The sequence below is a fragment of the Typopeltis vanoorti genome, chromosome 14, assembly GCF_054136105.1.
Source record: "Typopeltis vanoorti isolate ZY-2024b chromosome 14, IOZ_Tvanoo_1.0, whole genome shotgun sequence".
Lineage (NCBI taxonomy): Eukaryota > Metazoa > Arthropoda > Arachnida > Uropygi > Thelyphonidae > Typopeltis > Typopeltis vanoorti.
In genome coordinates, this window is record NC_143562.1 from 55,716,331 (window position 1) to 55,740,580 (window position 24,250).

At 33.5% G+C, this 24,250-nt stretch overlaps 1 protein-coding gene across 1 annotated transcript in view; it reads left to right on the top strand.

The window, feature by feature from the left end:
- The window catches only part of LOC150099493 (uncharacterized), a 301,600-nt gene that overhangs the window by 200,119 nt on the left and 77,231 nt on the right, over positions 1 to 24,250 (top strand). Inside the window, exons 21-23 of the mRNA XM_090404210.1 lie at positions 4,582 to 4,694; positions 12,747 to 12,909; positions 21,436 to 21,533. Of these exons, the coding sequence (XP_090260336.1) occupies positions 4,582 to 4,694; positions 12,747 to 12,909; positions 21,436 to 21,533 (374 nt within the window). The remainder of the gene's footprint in view (positions 1 to 4,581; positions 4,695 to 12,746; positions 12,910 to 21,435; positions 21,534 to 24,250) is intronic.

Genomic DNA, 24,250 nt, shown 5'->3' on the forward strand with positions numbered 1-24,250 from the left:
CCAGTGTAAATAGTATCACTTTCTCCCCTTAAATTTTCATAATTTTTTTTTATTTTAGAATATAAAAACTAATTACTTTGCTGCTATCTCTATGAGACTGGCTAACTCACCAGAAGTTCAAAACCCTTAAAGTTTGTTCATCCTACACAGGATTCAAACCAGTCTTTTCAAAGGGCATTGTCATTACTGAGTAACTGTATAGAGGCTTGGAGGAAAGCAGATGTTTTTAAAGAAACTTATTATTTTTATGGCTGTTAAGCCTATTTTTGTTTAGGCGTACCCCTTTTTTTATATAATGTCATTGGCTTTTTACTCAATTTTTAGGACATTACTGATGTTTTAGAGACAAATATGAAGAATATATAGGAAGAATAATTCGAACATAACTTTGTAGGATGTTGCTGGTTGTCTTCTTATTCAGCTGCATCCGACGTATGGTGACATATATTTATCTGCTGTTAAAGTATGACTGAAAGGGGGTTGGAAAAGTGGGGGTAGAGAGATGTGGGAGAATTTTCAGTGAGGCAGGAGGTGGGTGAATTTTAAACCTGGGTTTTTTTTTAAGGAGGGGAGGTAGGTGAAAGATAGAAATTTTTGGGGAAGGAGAAGGATATGATGGGATAAGATCAGGGATGGGAGTAATGGGATGTGAGCCGTTTCAACAGTACATTGTCTTCGGAGCGCGTGGGAGAAGTGGAAGCTATGTCATGCCTGCTTGGTGTTTTTGTCTTTGGTGTATATCTGTGTTGTTTTCTATTGGTCAGAGTCATGACCTAATTTTTATGTTTTGGAGCTTCCAACTGTCGGAGATTATGTTGGCGTGGTGAATGTTTATTGAATTTTTGCCACATTTTATGGCTATCATTTCCGATATTCTAAGCATTGTTTCATTTTCCTGTATGTCTATTACTATGGGTTTGCCGATTTGTGGGGTATGTTTCTTTTCAATGATGTGGACTGCCATTTTTTTTTTTTTTTTTAATTATTATTACATTTTTTATTGTTAAGATGTTCTGGAATTGGTATGTTGCAGTCATGATAAGTGTTCTTGTAGTCTTGCCCATGAAGATCTGATCGTAGAACCTGTGTAGGTGACATCACAGTCTTGTTGGCTAGGAAATTTGTAAACTAAGTTGTGGTGTTACTAGTATTTCTTTGTGTGTGAGATTTTGTAGGTTTTAGAAGTGTTGCCAATTTCTGGTTCATAGTGAACACTAACTTAGTCGGTGTGTTTGAAAATGTATTTCTAGTCTTTGTATGTGTTCTGGATGTATGGCAGTTTGATTTTTTGTGTTGGGAAGTTCGTTTTGGTTGTTGAATTGTTTTAACAAGATTTTGCTGTTTTGTTGGTGTAATTTATTAGTTGTGTCGACAAATAGAATACAACACAGATACACCAAAGACAAAATCACCAAGCAGGCATGACATAGCCTCCACTTCCCCCACGAGTTCCAAAGACAAAACACTGTCAAAATGCTCACACCCCCATTACTCCCACTCCTGATTTTATCCCATCATATCCTTCTCTTTCCCCAAAAATTTCTATCTTTCACCTCCTTCCCAAAGAATTCTCTGCTCAACCTTAAAAAAAAAAAAAAAAACGGGTTTAAAATTCACACACCTCCTGCCTCACCGAAAATTCTCCCACATCTCTCTATCCCCACTTTTCCTACCCCCCCTTTCTTTTAGTCATACTTTAAACAGCAGATAAATGTATATCATCATCATCATCATCAAATTCCTGCCATGTACCCTCAAGGGGTGTACAGGATATGACAGTACTACATAAAAAAATTACATCATTACTAACTTCCTATCTACAATTTTCCTCCAAATCAGTCTGTTACTTGTCAAGACTCCAACATTATCAGATCTTATATTTCTATCATCTAAGGCACTTTGTACCGTATCAATCCACCTATATCTTGGTCTTCCTCTGGGTCGTTTTCCTGCCAACCTGGCAGAGAACACTTGTTTTGCTAATCTTTCCTCTCCCATTCTATTTAAGTGACCATACCATCTGAGATTAGCTCTGCTAACACATTCCTGGATGCTGACAATGTCAAGTTCTTTCCTAATATCCTCATTTTTAATATGATATTGCCATTGATGCCATCTGTTCACGCCTCTAATCTTTCTCAGGACTCTCATATCTGCGGTCTCTAGTCTTTGGTCAAGTGTTTTACTTCTGACCCAGCTCTCAGATCCATAAGTTAAAATTGGTTTGAACACAGTCTTGTATACAGCTAATTTAGTGTTCCGACTAATTTCTTTCTTATTCCATATGAATTTATTCAATTGACTTCCCACGATACCAGCTTTGCTGATTCTGTTGTCTATTTCTATATTTAGTTTACCATCTTCAGTAAAAATTGTGCCTAAGTAGCTGAAATGTTTTACTTGTTCCACAGGTTCTCCATTCACAACACAGTTGACATTTTCAATGATTCTGCCTATTTTCATTGTCTTTGTCTTTTTATTGCTGACCTTCATACCATATCTATTACAACAGCTATTCAATTTAGTCAGAGAATCTTGCAGACTTGTAGCGGATTTATTTAGAAGTATAACATCATCCGCATAAAGCAAAGAGCTGACATTAACATCTCCAATTTTGATATCAGGTTTAATACCACATTCCTTCATAATGTGATCCATATAGATAATGAATAACAGAGGGGATAATGTACATCCTTGTCTCACACCAGATTTAACATTAAACCATCTTCCTGTACTTCAATTCTAACTGCTGACTCACAACTCAAATAAAGACTAAGTATTGCTTGATATAATGCCCCATTGACACCATATAACTGCAGCGTATTGAATAGCTTCTCTCTTGGCACCTTGTCATATGCCTTTTCCAAATCGACAAAACTTAAATACAGATCTTTGTTATATTCCCATGCTTTCTCGACTATTTGTCGTAAAGTGAAGATCTGATCCTGACAGCCTCTATTTGGCCTCAATCCAGCTTGTTCTTCACCAAGCTTTTCTTCCACAATTCTTCTCAACCGTTTCTCAAGTATACTTGCATAGATCTTGCCAGGAACACTCAGTAGGGAAATACCTCTGTAATTCTCACATTCAGTTTTATTTCCCTTTTTATATATGGGTACTATGAGAGCTCTACTCCAATCATCGGGAATTCGTCCCTCTGTCCAGGCTTTCTGAACTATGCAGTGCAGCCACTGTAAGACTCTTATACCACCATACTTCAGCATTTCTGGTCGAATATCATCTACTCCTGCTGCCTTTCCACATTTCAAGCCTTTGATGGCTTTTTCTACTTCAAGTATGGATATGTATTCCTGACTGCATGCCTGGTCAGTGTTTTTTATCACTGTGCTGTCATCACTGCTTGTTTCATTTAGCAGTTTTTCAAAGTAATTACTCCATACTTCAAGGATATCTTTTTCTCCTGTTTTCATTTCACCTTTATCATCTCTAATTCCTTTTACAGCACTCTTTCCTCCATTCCTAAGCTTCTTCAACAACCTCCAGAATATTTTGCCACCTTCTTGATATTTATTTTCTATATTCTTGCCAAAGTCCTCCCATGACTTTTGTTTAGCTAGTTTTACACACTGTTTAGCTTTCTTACATTTGTCTCTGTATTCTGTAAGAGTAAAAGCTGACTTATTTGCCAGGAACTTTTGATATGCTTTCTTCTTTTCCTTCACTGCCTCTTTAACTTCCTGTGTCCACCAGGGAGTTCTGATTTTTTTATCTTTGCACACAACCTCACCACGTGCTTCTCTGGCAGAATCAATCAATGTTTCCTTCAGAGTTTGCCACTGAATCTCCAAGGTTTGATTCCTGTTCTCAAACTCTTTCATTTTCTTTTCAATAATATTTCTGTATTTTAGTCTACAGTTTACATCTGAGAGCTGCTCAACTTTTATTCGCTTTAAAACTTTCTTACATGTTATTCTTTTCAATATGAATATCACCATACACCAAATGCTGCTGAATAAGACAGCCAGCAACATCCTGCAAAGATATATCTGAATAATCTTCTTATATATTCTTCATATTCTGTCTTTAAAACATCAATGTCCTAAAAACTGAGTAAAAAGCTGATGACATTATATTAAAAAAGTACTCTTAAACAAAAATAGGCTAAATAGCCATAAAAATAATATTTACTTAAAGGAGTAACATGGAATTTTCCCAGAAATAATACCTATAAGAACTTATAGGTATTATTTCAGAACTTATTTCATTTAAAATAATTGGCCATCTTTTCAGTTACTATTTGTATATCCAGAATAGCTATCACTGTTTCAGAAATATAAGATATTTATTTTTTAAATTTATTTAAATCCATTGTAGGTATGAATTAAAATGCCAAAAATTTAACCATAATTCCAAATGCTTTTATACTAACTTGTGAAGTATAAATGTGAATTTTTCAGTCATTTTCCTCAAGAATAATAATGTATTAATGTGAGCATAAATTTTATAATTTGTTCTTTAACTATGTAACTGATGAAACTAAGTAATTATTTAAAGTAATTAAATTGATTTATAATTTCTACAATATTAGTGTCATCAAAAATATCAATTTATTACTGATAGCCTTCTCAACAGCTGTTCATAAAAAAAAAATGAAGTCTGACCCATTAGAATGTGATGTGTGTAAAAAAGTTATGGAATATTTACAGAATGAACTGAAAGACAAAGCAACTGAAGTAGGTATTTCCTTTAAATGCTAAAATGGAAAAAGTGAAATAAATTTAAAAGTGAATAAAATTGAATTTTTTTTTTTGTATGAAATTTGCATTTATAGTTGTGATGACCTTATTGCTTATCCTAAATTATTTCTATTTTTTCTTTTTATTTCTAATTTCTATTTATATTATTTCTAAAATTATTTTAGAAATTTTATATTAAAACTGCACTTTTATTTCTTGATTCTACTACATGAGATGCACATAGCTATGATAATCTTAAGAAAAATACTGTAGTTATCGACAATTGTTACAGAAGGCATGAAATTCCTGAACATGTATCCTCATCAAAGGGTATACAGATGACTTCAAAACTGCTAACTCTTATATTTAAATCTTCTAAGGCACTTCTAACTGCATCAATCCAGGCATTCTCTCTATCTTGACTTCAAATATGCTTTTCTCTCCCATCTTGTTTAAGTGACCATAACACCTAAGATTAGCTCTGTTCACATATTCTTGAATGCTAACAATATCAGGTTTCGTCCTGATATTTGTAATTTGTAATAAATACATGGAATTTGTATATCATGCGACTTGGCAGGTGCCATTAGGGTTTAAAAAATGGACACGGGATTTTCCCCTTCATTCTAGTTCTTAATACCATCCACGGTGATAGCATTAACTTTGCTCCAATGTGCTTTGCTCATGAAGCTGTACTACCTAAACAATTGTAATGCTGCTGTTGCACAGTGTGAATTTTGTCACCTGAACAAATGTCAACAAGGTCATCATCTCTATGTGCTCTGTGACAAATGAAGATCATTTTGAATAAATGGGATTGTTAGGAGTTAGACCTAGCAGTGGTTGCAAACCAATCATTTCACAAGTGAATGAAGTTGCTACTGCTGTTGTGGAGCAGGCCATGAATAGCAGCATTGGTTCCTGCAGTGTATGTGCTGTATCAAGACACATGGATGTGCCTTACACAACTGTCTAGAATATTCTATGGAAGATGCTGTATTTCTACCCATTCAAGATAACCCTAACACAGGAGTTGCTCCTGCAGGACTTTGAAAGTCGACTGACATTCACTTTCCTTACTTGAGTGGAGTTGGATGCTGCATAGCCAAGGATGATTTTGTGAGGAGATGAGGCTCACTTCAACCTGAATAGAGCTTTGTATTGAATTGCTGGGTATCGGCTATGTAAAAGCAATCCAACAAATTCCTTTGCATTCACCCAAAGTTGTCTGTGCAGGTTTATGGCTTTATTTATTATTGGACCACTCTTCTTTAAGGACATTTGCCAGTTGGGTCCTGTGACCTATTCAGTTATTGCCTAGAGGTATCGTGATATGATAAATTTTGTTGTGCCATAGCTATATTGGTGCCTGTACATGGACCCCTCCACACAGGTCAATCCATGCAGGAGGTTCTTCGAGAACATTTCACAGAAGCCAGAGTGATCAGCCATATGTTTCCCCATAGAATGTCCATCACATTCATCTGATCTGTCCTGATAACTTGCCAGAACTGAAAGATAGCATAATGCAGCCAGTGCGCAGCATCAGTCCCGACCAGTTGCTTTCTGCTGTTGAACACTGTGCATGAGATGCAGTTTGTGGCATAATCAAGAAGGACAGCACATTGAACAATACAGCCTATGAATGCATAACAGAAGTGAATAAAAATGTATTATTTATGCTTGTTGCTTTTCTCCTTCTTACAAAAATTACTACATCTACATTCGACACATCATACAGCATCCAAGGTGTTAAATTTTGGAACTGCTTTTTTTTTCCTCATATATTGCCTCTGCATGATACACAATGTATTTTTGCAAAGTTTTGCAGCATTTGGATCACTGAGTAGTGCTCCATGAAGCCTTAAACAGGGATACTTTAATTTTGATCACCCTGTAGACTGTATATCACTTTGTGTAGTGATATACACAAAGTGATATACTGCGATATAATTTTAATGTTTTGAATAGCTTTTCTCTCAGAATCTTCTCATATGTCACTTTTCCATATCTACAAAAGTTACAATTCCTTGTTATATTATTATAATTTTTCAACTATTTGTTTAAATGAAAATCTGATCCTGACAATCCCTGTTTGGCCTGAACTGTTCAAGTTTCTCTTGCAGTTTTACTTGGCAGTTTCTCAAGAATTCTTGCATAAATTTTACCTGGAACACTCAGTAGGGAATTTCCTCTGTAATAATCGCATTGGTTTTTTTTTTTTTTTTTTTTTTTTTGCAGGAGCTATATAAGCTCCTGCAAAATTTGATTGGAGTAGAGCTTACTATATAAGCTCTACTCCAATCGTGTGGAATTAGACCTTCTGGCCATGTCTTTTGAATTATTGCAATACAGCCTTCCACACCTTTGTGAGATGTAAAATTAGAACTTCTATACCTCATACTTGAGCATTTCTGATCAAATATCTATTCAGCTACCTTTGCACATTTCATGTTTTTGATGGCTTTTTCTATCTCAAGTATTAATAATAATTGATCAGTCGATATAATTGATTAATCAGTCTTCATAGTCTTTGGAAATAATTAATCCAAAAATCTATTATATCTTTGATGGGTTTTCATGTCGCCTTTATCATTAATATTCCTTTTAAAGCTTTTTTTTTAATAGCCTTCAGAACAATTTGCTACCTTCCTGATATTTGTCTATATTCTTATCAAATCTTCCCAAGACTTTTGTTTAGCTACTTTTACACACACTGCTTTGCTTCTCGCATTTCTCTATGCATTCTTTTTAGGATATCTGCTGGCTTACTTGCTAGAAATTTTTGATATATATATTTTTTTTCAGCGCTGCTTCTTCCACTTCTTGTGTCCACCATAGTTCTGATTTTTCTATCCTTGCAGACAACTTCACCATTTGTCTCTCTGGCTGAATCAGTGTTTTCTTCAGGATCTTCTACTAGGTTTCCAAGGTTTGATTATTGTTTGGAAACATCTTCATTTTTTTTCCTACTTCCCAATAATATTTGTATACTTAAGTCTATAGTTCTATAGGCACAGGAAGACTTTCTCGCCCCCCCCCCCCCCCCAGGATTAAAAACTCATGAAAATCTAGAACAAGTAATACCTTTCCATTATTTAGGTACAAGTTTTAGTAAAGATAGCAAATTAAATTTGGGAATTTATGCAAATTAAATGAGTTTATTTATATGGAATAAGAGAAAAATTAGCAATAACACTAAAGAGTGGTATTTGAGACAGTCTTAGCTCATTTTAACATATAGAATTGAAAGTTGAGTTAGAAATAAGTTGACTAGAGATAATAGGGAAGTTTTGAAAAAAAAATTAGGAAAGTGAACAGATGTCATCAATGACACAATCATGACAAGAATGAAGATATTAGAAAGGGCCTTGTTAACTTTCAAGAATGATGAATAGAGCTAATCAAAAGTAGTTTGGTTACTCAAACAGAATAGGAGAGAAAATAGCAAAACAGGTGTTTGATGTCAGGAAAAAAAAAACAGAATAACATGGATTGATATAGTAAACATGGCTTTTAGAAAACTAATTCAAGATTTGATAGTTTTGGAAATATGGCAGATTTAAATTTTATTAAAGAATATTAAAGATTGGTACTTCCTTCAACCAAATATATTGAAACTAAAGTTTTGAATTTGGCAGACTTCTGAGAGTACAGTTTTTAGGAGTTGTCTATGTATTGCATTGCTTTAAAGTTGAATATATAGACTTCTGGCAAGTCGATCAACTTCTGTTAGTATCAACTATTTGGTTCTCCTCAGAGGCCAGGTAGAAACGTTATGAGAGCAAAAATACTCTATGTCATTACTATGTTGTAGCAATCCCATGTTGGAAAGTAGTACTTTACATAAGTGAACTCTTATATAGTACACAAATCAAAAACATTGACAAGAGAACCTGAAGGCTTCATTTGGTCCAGTAATAGTGTTTAAAGAAAAAATAGTAAAGATCCATTCTTTTCAGCTAAATACTGTCATGGTATATGGTACATGCAGTAAGAGTATACACAAGAAAACAGGCATGTATTCATAGCAGCCATGGTATTGTTTGATACATTCATAGGTACTATTTGATGTTACCCATGAATGGTCTTGTTATTTAATATTATCTGACAAGAATTCTAAGGAAATTTTCCACTATGTTGAATTGAAAGTTTTATTTGTAGGTTCCGTATGGTCAGGATACATTAATTTTATATTGGACTGACATAGCAAATTACTATTTCTTTTGTTACAAAAGACTAGTTTCTCTCAAGCATTTGGCCAATATACAGTTTCAGGTTCTTGCATTATCAATGAATATGAATTGTGAGGATGTGTGGATTGCAAAAGTTAAGTGGAAAAAAAGGAGGGGATATGATAGAAACATTTAAGTTACTTAGATAAATTTTACTAAAAATATTTTATCTCAAAGAAATATGCAGATTGATAGTTGAAGAACCAGGTCTACAATTAAATGTCATGAATATCAACAACATTATTATTTTTGCAGAATCTGAAGAACGTTTGGGAAAAAAAAACAATGAAAATTTTAAACGAAGACCTTTTGGAATGAAAATCAATCTAAGCAAAACTGAAACAGTGACTATAGGAAGAGATGAGGGAAAAAATTTCATTAGACTTAGAAAATCACATACTTCAATAAGTAAAGTAATTTACATATCTTGGCAGTCTCGTTATTCACAACCTCAACAACACGGAAACAGTAAAATACAGATCTAACAAAAGATGGTCTAATGTGAATAAATTAAATAAAATATGGAAAAATAACAGCATTTCACAAAAGCCTCAAACTAAAACCATTATTATACCTACAGTAACATGTGGAGTTGAGACTTAGATGCTTCATCAGAAAGAAATATAAAAAATCAGAGTTCGAAATAAAATGCTTAAGAAAAATAACTCGTTGGTCAGAACACAAAACAAATGAGCAAGTCAAACATGAATTAAACTATAGAGAAGATATAGCTATAATTCTTAAATAACAATTAAGATGGTTTTGGACACCTTCAGAGGATGACCTTCCAAAGATTATCGAATATAGTCTTGAATGGGATCATTGAAGGAAGATGATCAAGAGGTAGACCAAAAAGAACTTGGCTACAGTCTTCGAAGGAAAGGTCACAGTTATTGAGCTTCAGAGAGATGACAGAAATGGCCAGATGACAAAGATTTGCACATGAGAACTCAACCTGTCATTTGATAGATGAGAAAGAAGAAGGAAGGATTTTATAGGATTGATACAGGGGAAAAAATGCTTCAGCACTTGGCTAGTGAGGGTCATTCCTGGAAGTTGGGTAAGAGTGTGGTTTGCAAGGCATGAGGACTAGATTTTTCACTTGGAGAGTGGTGAATGAATAGAATGGTTTGTCTGAGTCAATTGCGAATGCTTTCTGTTAATAGTTTCAAGGAGAGGTACGATAGATGTTGTATTGATAGTTTGGGTCTCCCATGATGAGTTAGGTCTTCATGAAGATCATCATGCCTATCAAGGATTTAGGCCTAGAGTGGCCTGTTCTGGCCTTAGAAGTCATCGTTGAATCTCTTCAGAAGATATCCTAGTTTTCTTTTTCCTAATGGTTTGTAATTTAAGGCTTGTTTTGGTAATCTTTCTGTTTTCATTCTTTGAATGTGTTCCATCCATTTATGTTTATATTTTTTAATTTTTTCTATTACTAATTCCTGGTTTAATTCTTTCATAATTTCTTTTGTGATCAAGTAGAGTATACTTTTGCAGTTTCTCTCATAAACTTCATTTCAGCTGTTATTAATCTTTGTCTTTTTGTTTTATTGTTCAGATTTCACTTCCATACAATAGGACTGTAGGGCTAATGTATTGTATACTTTTAGTCTGGTTTGTTTTTGAACTAGGTTTGGTTTAAATATAGAGTTAATTACACCTGTTATTTTTAATTATTTTGCAATTTTTAGGTTTATATCTTTTTCATTTTCATATGTAAAAAATATACAAATTGTCCTTTAAAGGCCATCTTTTTTGTTTTTTCTGTTGATATTATTATTCTATAATCTTTGGCTCTATCTCATTTAGATTTAAAATAGTTTTCTGTAAGTTATCTTCACTATTTGTAATTATTTGGTCATCGGCAAAAAGGAGAGTGTTTAAGTTCACAGTAGGAGAAAGTTTAATACCTTGATCATAGTGAAGCATTTCTTGATTTTGTTCAAAAAATTTAAATAAATATGGGAGATGTCTAAATTCGCGGTCATTTATATTTTTCTTTAATAAAAGTAAGTATTGTTGGAAAGTTTTTATTGAACTTAACATGTCGATTAAATTTTTCTCTCTACCTTGTAACTCTAAATTTAAATTGCTTAATTTCGTACAGAAATCTACTGAAAATGATAAGTGTAACAACCATCTTTTATCACTCAATTGTGGATAAATATCTCCTTTTTCATCAAGAAAATTTTTATATTGTTAATTAATACAAGAAGTCTTTCTAAAAATTGACTTCCGCTGAACCAGCGAACATTATTGTACAACAGAAGTTCCCTATCATCATCTGCCTGCAATTTAAATAACCGGCGTTGCAGGGCTTTTCCTCGAACAGAATTTACAATTTTAAATGTAATATCCAAAACATGTTTTGTGTTTAATCTTTTACTACACAGTACTTGTTGGTGAATAATACAGTGGTACATTAAAAAATCTGGATATTTGTCATCGTTTTTACATAATGAAATGAAGCCTGACTTATTATCTATCATTGCAGGAGCACCATCAGTAGTAATAGACACAAGCTTAAAAAGCAGAAGTTTGTGTTCTTTCACAAACAAATTCATCAAATGCCGAAAAAATGTCTTCTCCCCTAGTCCTTCCCAATAATGGTATAATTTTCCAAAGTTCTTCTTTACCTGAATAATCTTGAAATACCATGCAAATAAATACCATTAACTGAGCAATATCAGTGAAGTTGTTTGATTCATCAAATTGTAATGAAAATGCAACACACTGGTGAATGTCTGACATTAACCTGGCCTGGAAACTTTACTCCTGCAATTGTAACTCTTCCTTTCAGCAATTTGAAATTTTGTCTGTGGCCTAGAAGTAGTCTCTTTCTAGCGACGTCTTGAACCGAGAAGCTCCTTTCTGGAAGCGGGAAACTCCTCTCTCAAGCAACGTGGATTCGGGCAGTCTCTCTCTGACAGCGACTCTGGACCGGACAGCCTCCTCTCTGACAGCAATTCTGGAACCGTGACCCCTTCTGCTTGCTTCAGTTCCTTTTTATTAGGCCTCCTCTGAGACCTTGCATGAAGTTTGTCAACCCCCCAAAGAATCGGTATGAGTCTTTCATCTTAAGCTTCAAGTTCGGCACGCCATATGTTCTCCTCTGCTTTCTTTTGATTGTAAGTTGCTGGCCATCAGAAAGTTGTTTGAACTCTTTCTGAATGACTTTGGAGATGTTTACACTTAGTGCCTACAAGCCTTTCTCATACATACAAGTTTCAATAACAATCTTTCTAATGCCTCCATGTACAGCTTCGGCAACAAAATCATTGCCTTTGTTTTTAGCACTCTAACATATTCTTATTAAAGCAGTATATACAGTTAGCTTCAAAAGAGTTATTTATAAAAAACATCTAATACAACTATACCGAGACAAAGTTTATTTTTTTACAATATTCACATGGGACTTGACCTAAGTAAATATCGATGTAATGTGCTTTGGAATGTTTAATATTTAATCTACAATTGAGTTTTTACACTTTGCTTATAATTGTATTCACTCGGGCTGTTTGACTTCCACTGATCCAAATTAATTAATTTACCCAGACTTATAAGAAAATTACTGATTTGACAGTTTTAACGAAAAATAAATAAACAATATCAATACACTTAAAGCAAATTAAAAATAATACAAAATAATGATAAAATATGTTTTCAGTTTTAATTAAATTTGTAAGTAAGGAGGAATACACAAGAGATCGACCAAAAATCGCTCCTCGATTGACGGGTTGAACACCCCTGCTATAGTGCATAGATTGTATATAATAAGTATATTTAATACAAAGCTTGTGTTTTATTGTAGGATAAAATAACAAAAGCTCTTGATAAAGCATGTAGCTATCTTCCATCCTCCATGTCAACAGAGTGTCAGAACATAGTTAATAAATATGCAGAATTAATAATTGTGTACATTTTGGATGATGTGGATTTTGATCAGATTTGTGTGAAGCTTGGCATCTGTTCATGTAAGTATCCTTTAAGATGTTGAATAAATATCTAGCATATAAAATTCTACCATCTTGTGGGGGGATAATTAAAATTCATTTAAATGGAATCACTTGTGATGCATTAATATTTCAGAAACAAGGAGTTCTGAAAATTGCATTTTGTAATGCAGTTTGATTTTAATAGATTAAAACTATTAAATTAGGTTTTTTTAGATGGTCCTTTGAGCATAGTTAAGAGCTTGATTTAATTTGCATGTTATGTATTATAAATGACTTATTTTTCTGGATTCAAATGTGCTACTGTAATACTGTAATTCAAACTAAAACTGCTAATTCAGTACTATATGTTGAATTAGATTTGTGACATGATAACGAACACCTTTCTGCAACAAGATACATGGATCACCTCGTATCTTGTTGCAAAAAAAGTGTTCATTAATTCCATGATATTTCCACGATGAACTTAAGAATAAAATAGTACTTTTCTAGGTATAATCATGTTTTATTTTACTACTAATCATTATGATATCTGAAATTTACATATAAAATAAGAACATTGACATATTTAATAGTAACTGTGGTAATGACCATTAAATAAATGTTTTTAACAATTAATGATAATAAATAGCATGTGCTGAATGTTCGGTGCATCACCTATGTGTTAATGGAGATTCATGCAAGCAGAAAAACAGTTGAGAACTGAGTTTTTTTAAAGAAAGAAGACAAAGCATACTTTTATTTTTGTAACAAAGACCTCATCGGGGAACCATATATTAAGACTGGCGCATACTCAGGCACTCAAGGTAAGTGAACAGTACAAAGGGGAAAAAAGTTATTTTTTTTGTAAAAAAATCATTGTCAACAGTGATAAGAACAAATTCTTGCAATTCATGGGATTGATTAAATAAACTGGATTAGATTAATAAAAGTACAGTAAGCTCAAACCCATCTATGTATAAAGTTACTAATACAGTAAAACCCCAAAATTACACGGTAGGTGGGACCAACAAAAAGTACGCAAGTCAAATTCGTGTAACTCGGTATAATTTTGCATGTAATTTATATATACAAATGCAAAATATTAGTTAATTGGGATCAAAGGTTTACAAAAAACACCTATATTTTTTAAGAAATACTGTATAATCATAATTGTAGTTTTTCGTACATAAAAAAAAAAAAAAGAAAGTTATTTCGATGTCGATGGTTTCATAAAATCTAATAGATTCGTCTGATGGCATAATGTCTTTTTCTTGTCACGCAAAATTTCTTCATAGCAAGCCAATGATTATTTTATTCCTTGCCTTGTGGCGAGGAATAAAATAATGGCAATTAATTTTATTCTATTTATAAAATAGAATAAAATGTGGCAATTTGTTCCTTGTTAGAATCTATGTCCTCCAAAATCTGTAAACCTTTCTTAATTAAGCTGAGACCTTCTGTTAATTTTGCAATTGTCATGTGCTTTTCTGGTAGAACTGGATTTGAGGTTTCTGTCTCTTCAGTAGCGCTTTGCTCACGCAGTTCTATGAGTTCGTCGATTGTAAGCTCTTTGTCAGCAAGCTGTTAGACTCGCATAACATCTTCACTGTCGACTTCTAAATTCTAATTGCCTGGCAAGGTTGACAACTTCTTCTATTGCCTCAGCAACTTGATCAGTTTCTGGCAACATTTCCATTTCACATTTAAAAAAGGATGGACAAAGTTTTTTCCAGACACCGCTCAAGGTTTTTTGGAAAATTTCACCCCAAGAATCTCTGATAATCCTTACCACATCTAAAACATTAAACTGTTTCCAAAACTCTTTAACAGACAGTTGCTCATTTTGCCTCATAGCTTTATTCAGACTTGCAAACAAATGCTGTGTATAGTACGCTTTGAATGTTTTGATAACTCCTTGGTCCATCGGTTGAAGTAAGCTGGCTGTATTTGGAGGCAAGAAAACTTTTACACGTGAATCAAAATCAATTAAAGTTGCAGGAGTGTGACCAGGTGCACTATCAATAATGAGTATAACTTTAAATGGAATTTTTTTAAACTGGCAATAACGTTCAAACTTCAGGTATGAAGTGGTGACCAAACCAGTCTACAAAAATAGAAGCTGTCACCCAAGCTTTAGAATTTGACTTCCAAATCACTGGCAAGCCAGCTTTAGATTTTTTTTAGAGCTCTTGGAATTTCAGAGCAATAAATTAAGAGAGGTTTTAACTTGCAATCACCAGCTGCATTTCCACCAAGCATTACTGTCAACTGGTCTTTGTAAGCCTTAAAGCCAGGACACGTTTTTTTCTTCACGTGCGATGAAAGTTCTCTTAGGCATCTTTTTCCAGAACAAGCAGGTCTCGTCTACATTAAATATGGTTTGACTGCTATAGCTACCTTCCTCGATGATAGGCTTAAGTGTCTCAAGAAAAGAAGAAGACATAGCCTCTTTATCAGAGCTTGCGGCCTCTCCGCGATGTTGTGCCAGTTACAGCGATTTTTAAATTAGTTGAACCAACCATTATTGGCCATGAAATTTTCTTCTTTGGTCGTTTCTCCAGCTTCTACTTTTAGCCTTTCAAAAATCAGCTTGGCTTGGCTACGTATTGTCGTTTGATCAACTGGACAATTTTTTCCTCTCACTTGATTATCATACCACAATTTAAGCATTTCCATCTCACCAATAATCCCATGACATTTAAGAATTATGCTTGAATTCAATGATTGGGCATTTTTTTCTTTATCTTTTATGATTGTTCTTACTGTGGATTCCTGTAGATTGAACTTCTTTGCTAGCTCACAAATTTTCATCCTGCCTTCAAAATCCTTAATAATGTTGAGTTTTATTTCCAAAGTAAATGTTTTTCTTTTCTCGCTAGTGGTAGAAGAATTGGACTTGCTTCTTTTGGACGACATTATTATTTTTTATGTGATGAAATTTTTATCAAGAACATAATATTAAATAATCGGAAGGTTTATAGACTATAAAAATTGTGTATGGATAGAGACTGCGCAAAACACGTCAGTGCCTTGTTCACAGCATTTGCGACACTGGCAAATGCACCCGACACCGGAAAGTTACGACTAGTGGTGAGGCATGAAGAGGGACAGGAATACGTATATATAAGAAACCGCGTAACTCCCGATTCACGTAATCTGAATGCATATATAAAATGTATGCATTCAGACTGTTGAAACCAGTGATATCAAATGTAATGAACTTTGATTATTATCATCATTATTACTAACTTCCTATCTACAATTTTCTTCCAAATCAATCTGTTACCTGTCAAGATTTCAACATTATCAGATCTTATATTTCTATCTTCTAAAGCACTTTTTACTGTATCAATCCACCTATATCTTGGTGTCTCCCTTTGGGTCTTTTTCCTAACCTGGCAGAGAACAGTTGTTTTGCTAATCTTTCCTCTCTCTTTCTTTTAAGTGACCATACCACCTGAGATTATCTCTGCTAACAGATTCCTGGATGCTAACAATGTCAAGTTCTTTCCTAATATCCGCATTTTTAATATGATATTGCCATTGATGCCATCTGTTCACACCATAATCTTTCTCAGGACTCTCATATCTGCAGTCTCTAGTCTTTGATCAAGTGTTTTCTTTCTAACCCAGCTCTCAGATCCGTAAGTTAAAATTGGCTTGAACACTGTCTTGTATGCAGCTAATTTAGTATTTTGACTAATTTCTCTCTTGTTCCATATAAATTTATTCACTTGACTTCCTACCATACCAGATTTGTTGATTCTGTTGTCTATTTTCATATTTAATTTACCAGTTTCACTAGAAATCGTGCCCAAGTAGCTGAAATGTTTTACTTGTTCTATAGGTTCTCCATTCACAATGCAGTTGATATTTTCAATGCTTCTGCTTATTTTTGTCTTGTTATTGCTGACCTTCATACCATATCTATTACAACAGTTATTCAATTTAGTCAGGGAATCTTGCAGGCTTGTAGCAGATTTATTTAGAAGTATAACACCATCCGCATAAAACAAAGAGCTGAGATTAACATCTCCAATTTTGATATTAGGTTTAATACCACTTTCCTTCATAATGTGATCCATATAGACAATGAATAACAGAGGGAATAATGTACATCCTTGTCTGACATCAGATTTAACATTAAACCATCTTCTTGTACTTCCTTCAATTCTAACTGCTGACTTACAACTCAAAGACTAAGTATTGCTCGATACTCCACTGACACCATACAACTGAAGCATTTTGAATAGCTCTCTCTTGGTACCTTGTCATATGCCTTTTCCAGATCGACAATACTTAAATATAGATCTTTGTTATGTTCCCATGATTTCTCAACAGCTTGTTGTGAAGTGAAAATCTGATCCTCACAGCCTCTATTTGGCCTGAATCCAGCTTGTTCTTCACCAAGCTTCTCTTCCACAATCATTCTCAACCGTTTCTCAAAGTATACTTGTGTAAATCTTACCAGGAACATTCAGTAGAGAAATAACCCTGTAATTCTCGCATTGTCTTATTTCCTTTTTTTATATATGGGTACTGTGACAGCTCTACTCCAATCATCTGGAAGTCGTCTCTCTGTCCAGGCCTTCTGAACTATGCAGTGCAGCCACTGCAAGACTTTTATACTTCCATAGTTGAGCATTTCTGGTTGAATATAGCCTACTGCAGCTGCCTTTCCACATTTCAGGCTTTGTCTTTTTTCTACATCAAGTATGGATATGTATTCCTGATTGCATACCTGTTCAGTGTTTTTTACACTGTGCTGTCACTGATTGTTTCATTTAACAATTTTTCGAAGTAATTACTCCATACATCAAGGATATTTTTTTCTTCAGTTTTCATGTTATTTGTTATGAGATTAATTGTATTATTTAATCTCTGTTTCTAACAATTATTTTTTTATTTCTGAGTGTACCTATATGTGCACAAGGGTTCACTCAGATTGGTGCAATGACTTTAACTCTTTCTTTCAGAATCCAAAAAAAATCAGACTCAAGACTAAATACAAAATAAATACATTTAACAAAACAAAAACAATATATACACTTCAAATAAAATTACATAATTAACTACAAATTAATTTGATCCAAAGACCTTTTAAATAAACTTTCAGTTAAGAGAGCAGCCATTCTCTGACTCAATCTATTACTGATTTGTTTAACATATACTTCATCTCATTTTACTAGACTAAACACTTTGTTTACACAATAACAAAATGTACATAGCCAGTTTCTCTGTTAAGCACACATTAATTCTTCTTGATACTGAAGTGTAGATATTCTGAATTCACCTAAGTATAAACACTTTAACTTCATGCAGTTTCTTTCCAATCAGTGTTTCTTCAAACATTCCTTTAGAACATCATTAACAATATCTTCTTTTATTTACGAATACTTATTGACAGTCTTCCACCTAAAAACTCAGTTCTAGAATTCCCTTTTTGGAATCTGCTATTAATCTTCCAATCAGCGTTTCTTCGAACATTCCTTTAGAACATTGATTGCAATATCTTCCTTTATTTACCAACACTTGTTGACAGTCTTAAATCTTTAAAAACTCATAACTCTAAGATTCCCTTTTCGGAATCTACTATTAATTTTCCTCTGACTGTCACATAAAAACTTAAGTTCCTCCTAACCTAAATATCTGCCGGCCAGCATTCTCCTTTCTCCCTGAATGCTTTTTTTAAACTTTTCGTTACCTCAATACTGAATGCTCTGTCAGCTGTCAATCACCCTTCAAACTCCTCGGCAAGCATGCACACTTCATGAAAGTGGCAAATGAGAAGCTAAGTATAACAACTAACAGTTTGTCTCCGTTAGCGACAAGAGAATGTCTTCATAAAACACAACACTTAATATTTTAAACTTCAATAAAATTTCTAAAAGTAACACAGCTATCCAAATCCAGTAAGTACATCAATTTTTTTTAACTTCTTTACATTTCATTTTGACAAAAAACATCAATAACGGGCACATCGTAGGTGCCGACAATGCTTGTTATGAAACCAAAACTAATAAACATGTTAACATAAACAATTTGTAAAAATAATCAGAATTTTAAATTATGATTATTTTTACACATACATCAAGGATATTTTTTTCTTCAGTTTTCATGTCACCTTGATCATCTCTAATTCCTTTTGATTATTCTTTTGAAATTTAATAGCCAGTGTAAAAATACAGGTCTTTCCACTCTGATTAGTGGAAATACTTATATACAAATTCTGTCAAGAACATGAATATTCTCTTAGTGTTTTTAGGATTGAGTTAGGTGTCTAAATGGAAGTATTTTTCCTTGGAGTTTTGCATAATTTTTTTTTAATAACAACATACACAATCATAATAAAAATGAGGTAACATTTCATCAAAGTCATTGAATTGGAAAAAAAAAAAAAAAAAAAAATTCTGGAGGGAATTTTTGAACACTACATTTTGCCATCTTACTGTATAATTAAAATTCGAATATTGTTATGAGTTAGTTTCTCTTGCTTGAAATGTCTATAATTATTTTTTGTCAGGTGAGAACCACCTACAGCTTATTAGAAAGAAGAATATTTTATTACTGGTTTCAATACATCTTGTCATTGTGTGCATCTTCAAATTAAATGCAAATAGGGAAAAAAGATATTAACAGATTTCTAAATTAATAACTGTTATAGATCAAATGAACATAAACCACATGTTGAAATAGCATTGAGATATCAGACACATGATTCATTGCTGCAATGTGCTGTGTAACTTTTCTCATAGCCTAATTCATTAATACAGAAGTCTTTGATATATGCTGACCAAAGCTGGTTTAAGGTAAGTTACTGTTTTTATTACGTTGGTGTTGGACATTGTTATTTTGCTAGCCTTTTTAAATCTGCAAATATAGTTGTTGAATTCAGTACATTTTTTGAGTTGTCAATCCTGACTTATGTGCTCATTTCTTCTCCACATCACATGACAAGATGTATATAACTAGTAATTAATTTTTTTTTTCTAATAAGCTGTATGTGGTTCTTGTCTGAGAAAAAATAATCAAGAATAGTTGCTATATGTCTTGAAATTACTTATACATTGAAAACTTTGGTTTTTACTTTCATTTAGCTTTACAAATCAGGGGAAAAAAATGGGCAATTAAGAATTTGTATCTTACACCCTCTGTCCAAAAAAACCGAACTTTTGATAGAAAATAAAACACATGCCAATTATAATTATTCAAATAATTTATTTCAATCCATATACTCTCCCTCAGCTTCGATACAATGTTTGGCATGGTCAATTAATTCATTAAATGAGTTTTTTATATCGGTTTTTGGGATACTGTTGACGGTCGTGGTTACTGCTGCTTGAGCATTTTCAATGGTGTCGTATCGCTTTCCTTTCATCAGCAAATGAAATTGGGGAAGAGAAAGAAGTCAGAGGGTGCTATCAGGTGAATATGGTGAATGATCCAACACACAAACTTGGTTTTTGCTCAAAAACTGTCTCACAATGTTCGAACAATGAGATGGTGCATTATCGTGCAAAAGTGATCAGCTGCTTGCATCACAATATTCATGCCATACATGAATTCTTGATATCAATCACTTCAAAACTTTGAGATAAAACTCACCATTAACCGTTTGGCCAGGCAGAACGAATTCCTTGTGGATAATGCAATTGGAATCGTAGAAACAAATCAGCATTGTCTTTACTTTTGACTTCTCCAAGCGACTTTTTTCGGATGCCCCTCTTCTGGTGGTCTCCACTCAGCACACTGGCACTTTGTTTCTGGCTCATGCTCAAAAACCATGTTTCGTCACCAGTAACGATCATTTCAAGGAAGTTTGAGTCCTTACGATTGGTTTTAATGAGATCCTTGCAGTGTTCAATTTGATACATTTTTTGGTCGTCGGTCGACTTGTGGGGAACAAATCATGAATTCAATTTACGAAGGCCCAAACTCTTGGTGAAAATGTTATGCACAGTTGATTTTGGAATTTCCAATTCATCTGCAATCAAATCTCAGGACGATTTCGGATTTTCTTTGATGAAATCACGCACTTTTTGGATGTTAACTTTGCTCAGTCCAGTTTTTGGATGGCCCAGCTTTTCGTTGTCCTCAAGGGTCTCGCAACCACTTTGAAATCACTTAAACTACTTGTAAACTTGAGTACCGGATAAGCATTCATCACCATATGCTTTTTGAAGTATTTGATGTATTTCGGTAAAACTTTTACCAAATTTAACACAAGTCAATTGCAGCTCTGTTTGAAACTCATTTTCCGACCGTTCATCAAAACACACTGTCACTCTTGGCACAGTGTGTTTGTTGGTTTCAACAACAAAAAGATACAAGTGGTGGCACTAGTTTCTTCTATTTTCAAAAAGTTCTGTTTCTTTTTTGGACAGAGGGTGTTAAAGAAAAAAAAGTTAATTAAAGCCATAAATAGACTTATCAGTCTTCAGGTTGAGAGACAAATGTTGGAAATGATGTCTAAAATTGTATCTGCTGAAAAGTTAATTTTTTAAATTCTGCTAATTTTTGTATATTATTAATTTATTTTCTTTTTGCTGTCTTTGTTTTTTGTAGCCCTTAAAGTAAAAATCAGGGAAAATCCTATAGAGTGTGACATATGCAAAGAAGTAGCCAAACAGCTAGAGGATCAACTAAAAAATCCAAAGACAGAAGTAAGCTATTTTCGTATTTCGTGAGGTTCGAACAGTTCCTATTACTTTTTTTTTTTTTTTTTTTTGAACTGTAATTCCACTTTACTATGAAAGAAAGCAAACTATGCAGACTAGCATGTTATTATCATGAACATGATTTTTTTTTTTTACTTAGAAACTTGCATAGTGGTCTCTGCTAATTTTTGAATTTTCTCCATATCATAAAGGAAATACTTTGTGATTCACTTGAATAATGAATAACCAGGTTTTAACTTGTATGTTTTTTATTTATTCTAGATGTGTTTCCTCTACACACTTCACTGTCTAAATGGCTAACGGCATCTTCAGGAGGTTGCTTAACATAAGTTAAAAAAAAAAAAACCGACAAACAAAATTGTTTTGCAGCAGCCACTAATATCTATAAATTGAAAAGACTGGAATGATAGTTTAATCACAAGTATCATTAGGCATGTCATGTGCAGCATCTAGATTCTTATGTAATTCTAGATTTTTATGTAAGCTGTGTGTGTGATTACTGGCATAGGAGAGGCATTCCTTGAATGCTACATATTAATTAATGACTTCCAACATGAAGGATCGTTCCTATTTAGTATGCATTATAATCGAATGACCTTGGAGGACTCCTTTAACAACTTGAAGTGATTGTTTTCTAAGTAGGGCATGGAGGATGCTTACCAATTTACCGTGTGATGTTCTTTGAGAATGTGTGCTATGAGTCCACTCTTTTTCTTCCCTTTTTGTTTTTAATATTGCTGATTTCAAAACTTTTCCGTATTTGACCCATGTACATCTTTCCACGGAAACTACAAGAACGCGGAAAATCTTGTATGCACCCAGATGTTTATAAAATGGAACTTCATCTTTAGAGGAACATGGAAAGCTTCATAAGGTGTTGACTGGTTTGAAGGCAGTTCTGATATTCACTATCTTTAATATTTGAGCTATATTTCTTGATGCATTGCCAAGATATGGTACAGATATCATGCCATTGATACAAAATTAATAACAAAACAACTCGCGTATAAATATTATTTAATAGTATAATATTTGCCTGTGTGTGTCACAGGCATCTCCAGTACATATTAAGCTCAAATTAAACAATAACTGACAATTCCAAAAAGCGCCACCTAAGTAGCTGGTGTAAGATAACTAAAAAGGTAAATAAATTTTCTAAAAAAAAAAAATAATAATAATAATAAATAAATAAAAAAAATAAATACAATAAAAATTTAGGAAAGATTAGCTGATTTGTAAAGTAATATCTCCCATAAAGGGGATAGACGTAAGCCGTTGGATCTGTTTAAGTTAGGAGAATGAAGTAGAATTTCACATGTTTTATATAAAGGCGTTCCATGAGGAACTGACTTTTGTGAAGAACTCTTGTCTTTCTCCAATGAACCCTATGTCTAGTGAAAATGGCATGTTCTGAAAGTCCAGACTTTTTCAGGTTTAAAGTATTCAATATAAGATTCGTGTTCTTCTAGCTGAATAGAGGCAGATCTTCCCGTTTGTCCGAAATAAGATAATCCACAAGAGCATGGAATCTGCTAGACACCCGGATGATTAAGATGTGGAAGCTTGTCCTTAGAAGTAGAAAGGTGGAGATTTTTCTAAACAGTCGAAAGGCAACAAAAATATTCAGTGGTTTTAAAACTTTTGCTATACGTTCACTGATGCCTTGTACATAAGGGATAGGAATGTGCGTTATTTCTTCTGTGTTTGAAGAGGAAGACATTAAAACTACTCAAAGTTCTTTTAATGAAGCAATTCTTATAACCATTAGATAGAAAGGAAGAAGTTATATATTGTAGTTTTTTCTGTAAAAGATCGTCTGAAGAACAAAAGAAGTGGGCCCGATGAACCGGTGTTTTAATAGTTCCTGCCTTTTGACCGGGATGGTGATGAGATTCTGCATGGATATAATGGCCTATGAGTCTTCTTTCTATAAACTGAGAAAAGTAGGTTACCATCTGGTTGGTAACCTACTTTTCTCAGTTATTAGAAGATCTAAAAAGGCTAACTGCTTATTTGATTCTACTTCTAGGGTAAACTTGATCCTAGGATGAAGTGCTTTTAATTTAGTGAGAAATTGTTGAAGTTCATCCGAAGAGCCATTCCATACAGCAAAAATGTCATCGACATATCTGAACCAATGAGTAGGTCTGGGAGAAATGTTGTCAAAGATACATTGTCCAAAATGTTCCATAAAGAAATTGGAGATAGCAGGAGAAAGAGGATTACCCATTGCTGTTCCTTCAATTTGTTGATACAACTTTTTTTTAAAGGAAAAATAACCAGAATGTATTACAAAATCAAATACATTTACAATATCTGAAGGAAATTCCTCTTGTAGTAACTCAATGCTTTCAGAAAGAGGCACATTTGTAAATAAAGAAACAACATCTAAACTGATCATGATATTAGAAACATCCAAATGAAGATCTGAAATTTTATTTTTGAAATCCAAAGTATTTTTTATATAAGTATCGGTTCTTCTAGTTGAAGAGGAGAGTAAATTTGATAAAAATTTTGAGATTTTGTAAGTGGGGCAACCTATACAATCTACAAGTGGTCTTAACAGAATGCCTGGTTTATGAACTTTTGGAAGACCATACAATCTAGGAGGACAATCAAAGAAGGTTTTAAGTTTTTTCTTTTAATCTTCATTCCATGTAGATACATGATCTATAAGAGAATTAAGTCTCTTCAATTGACTC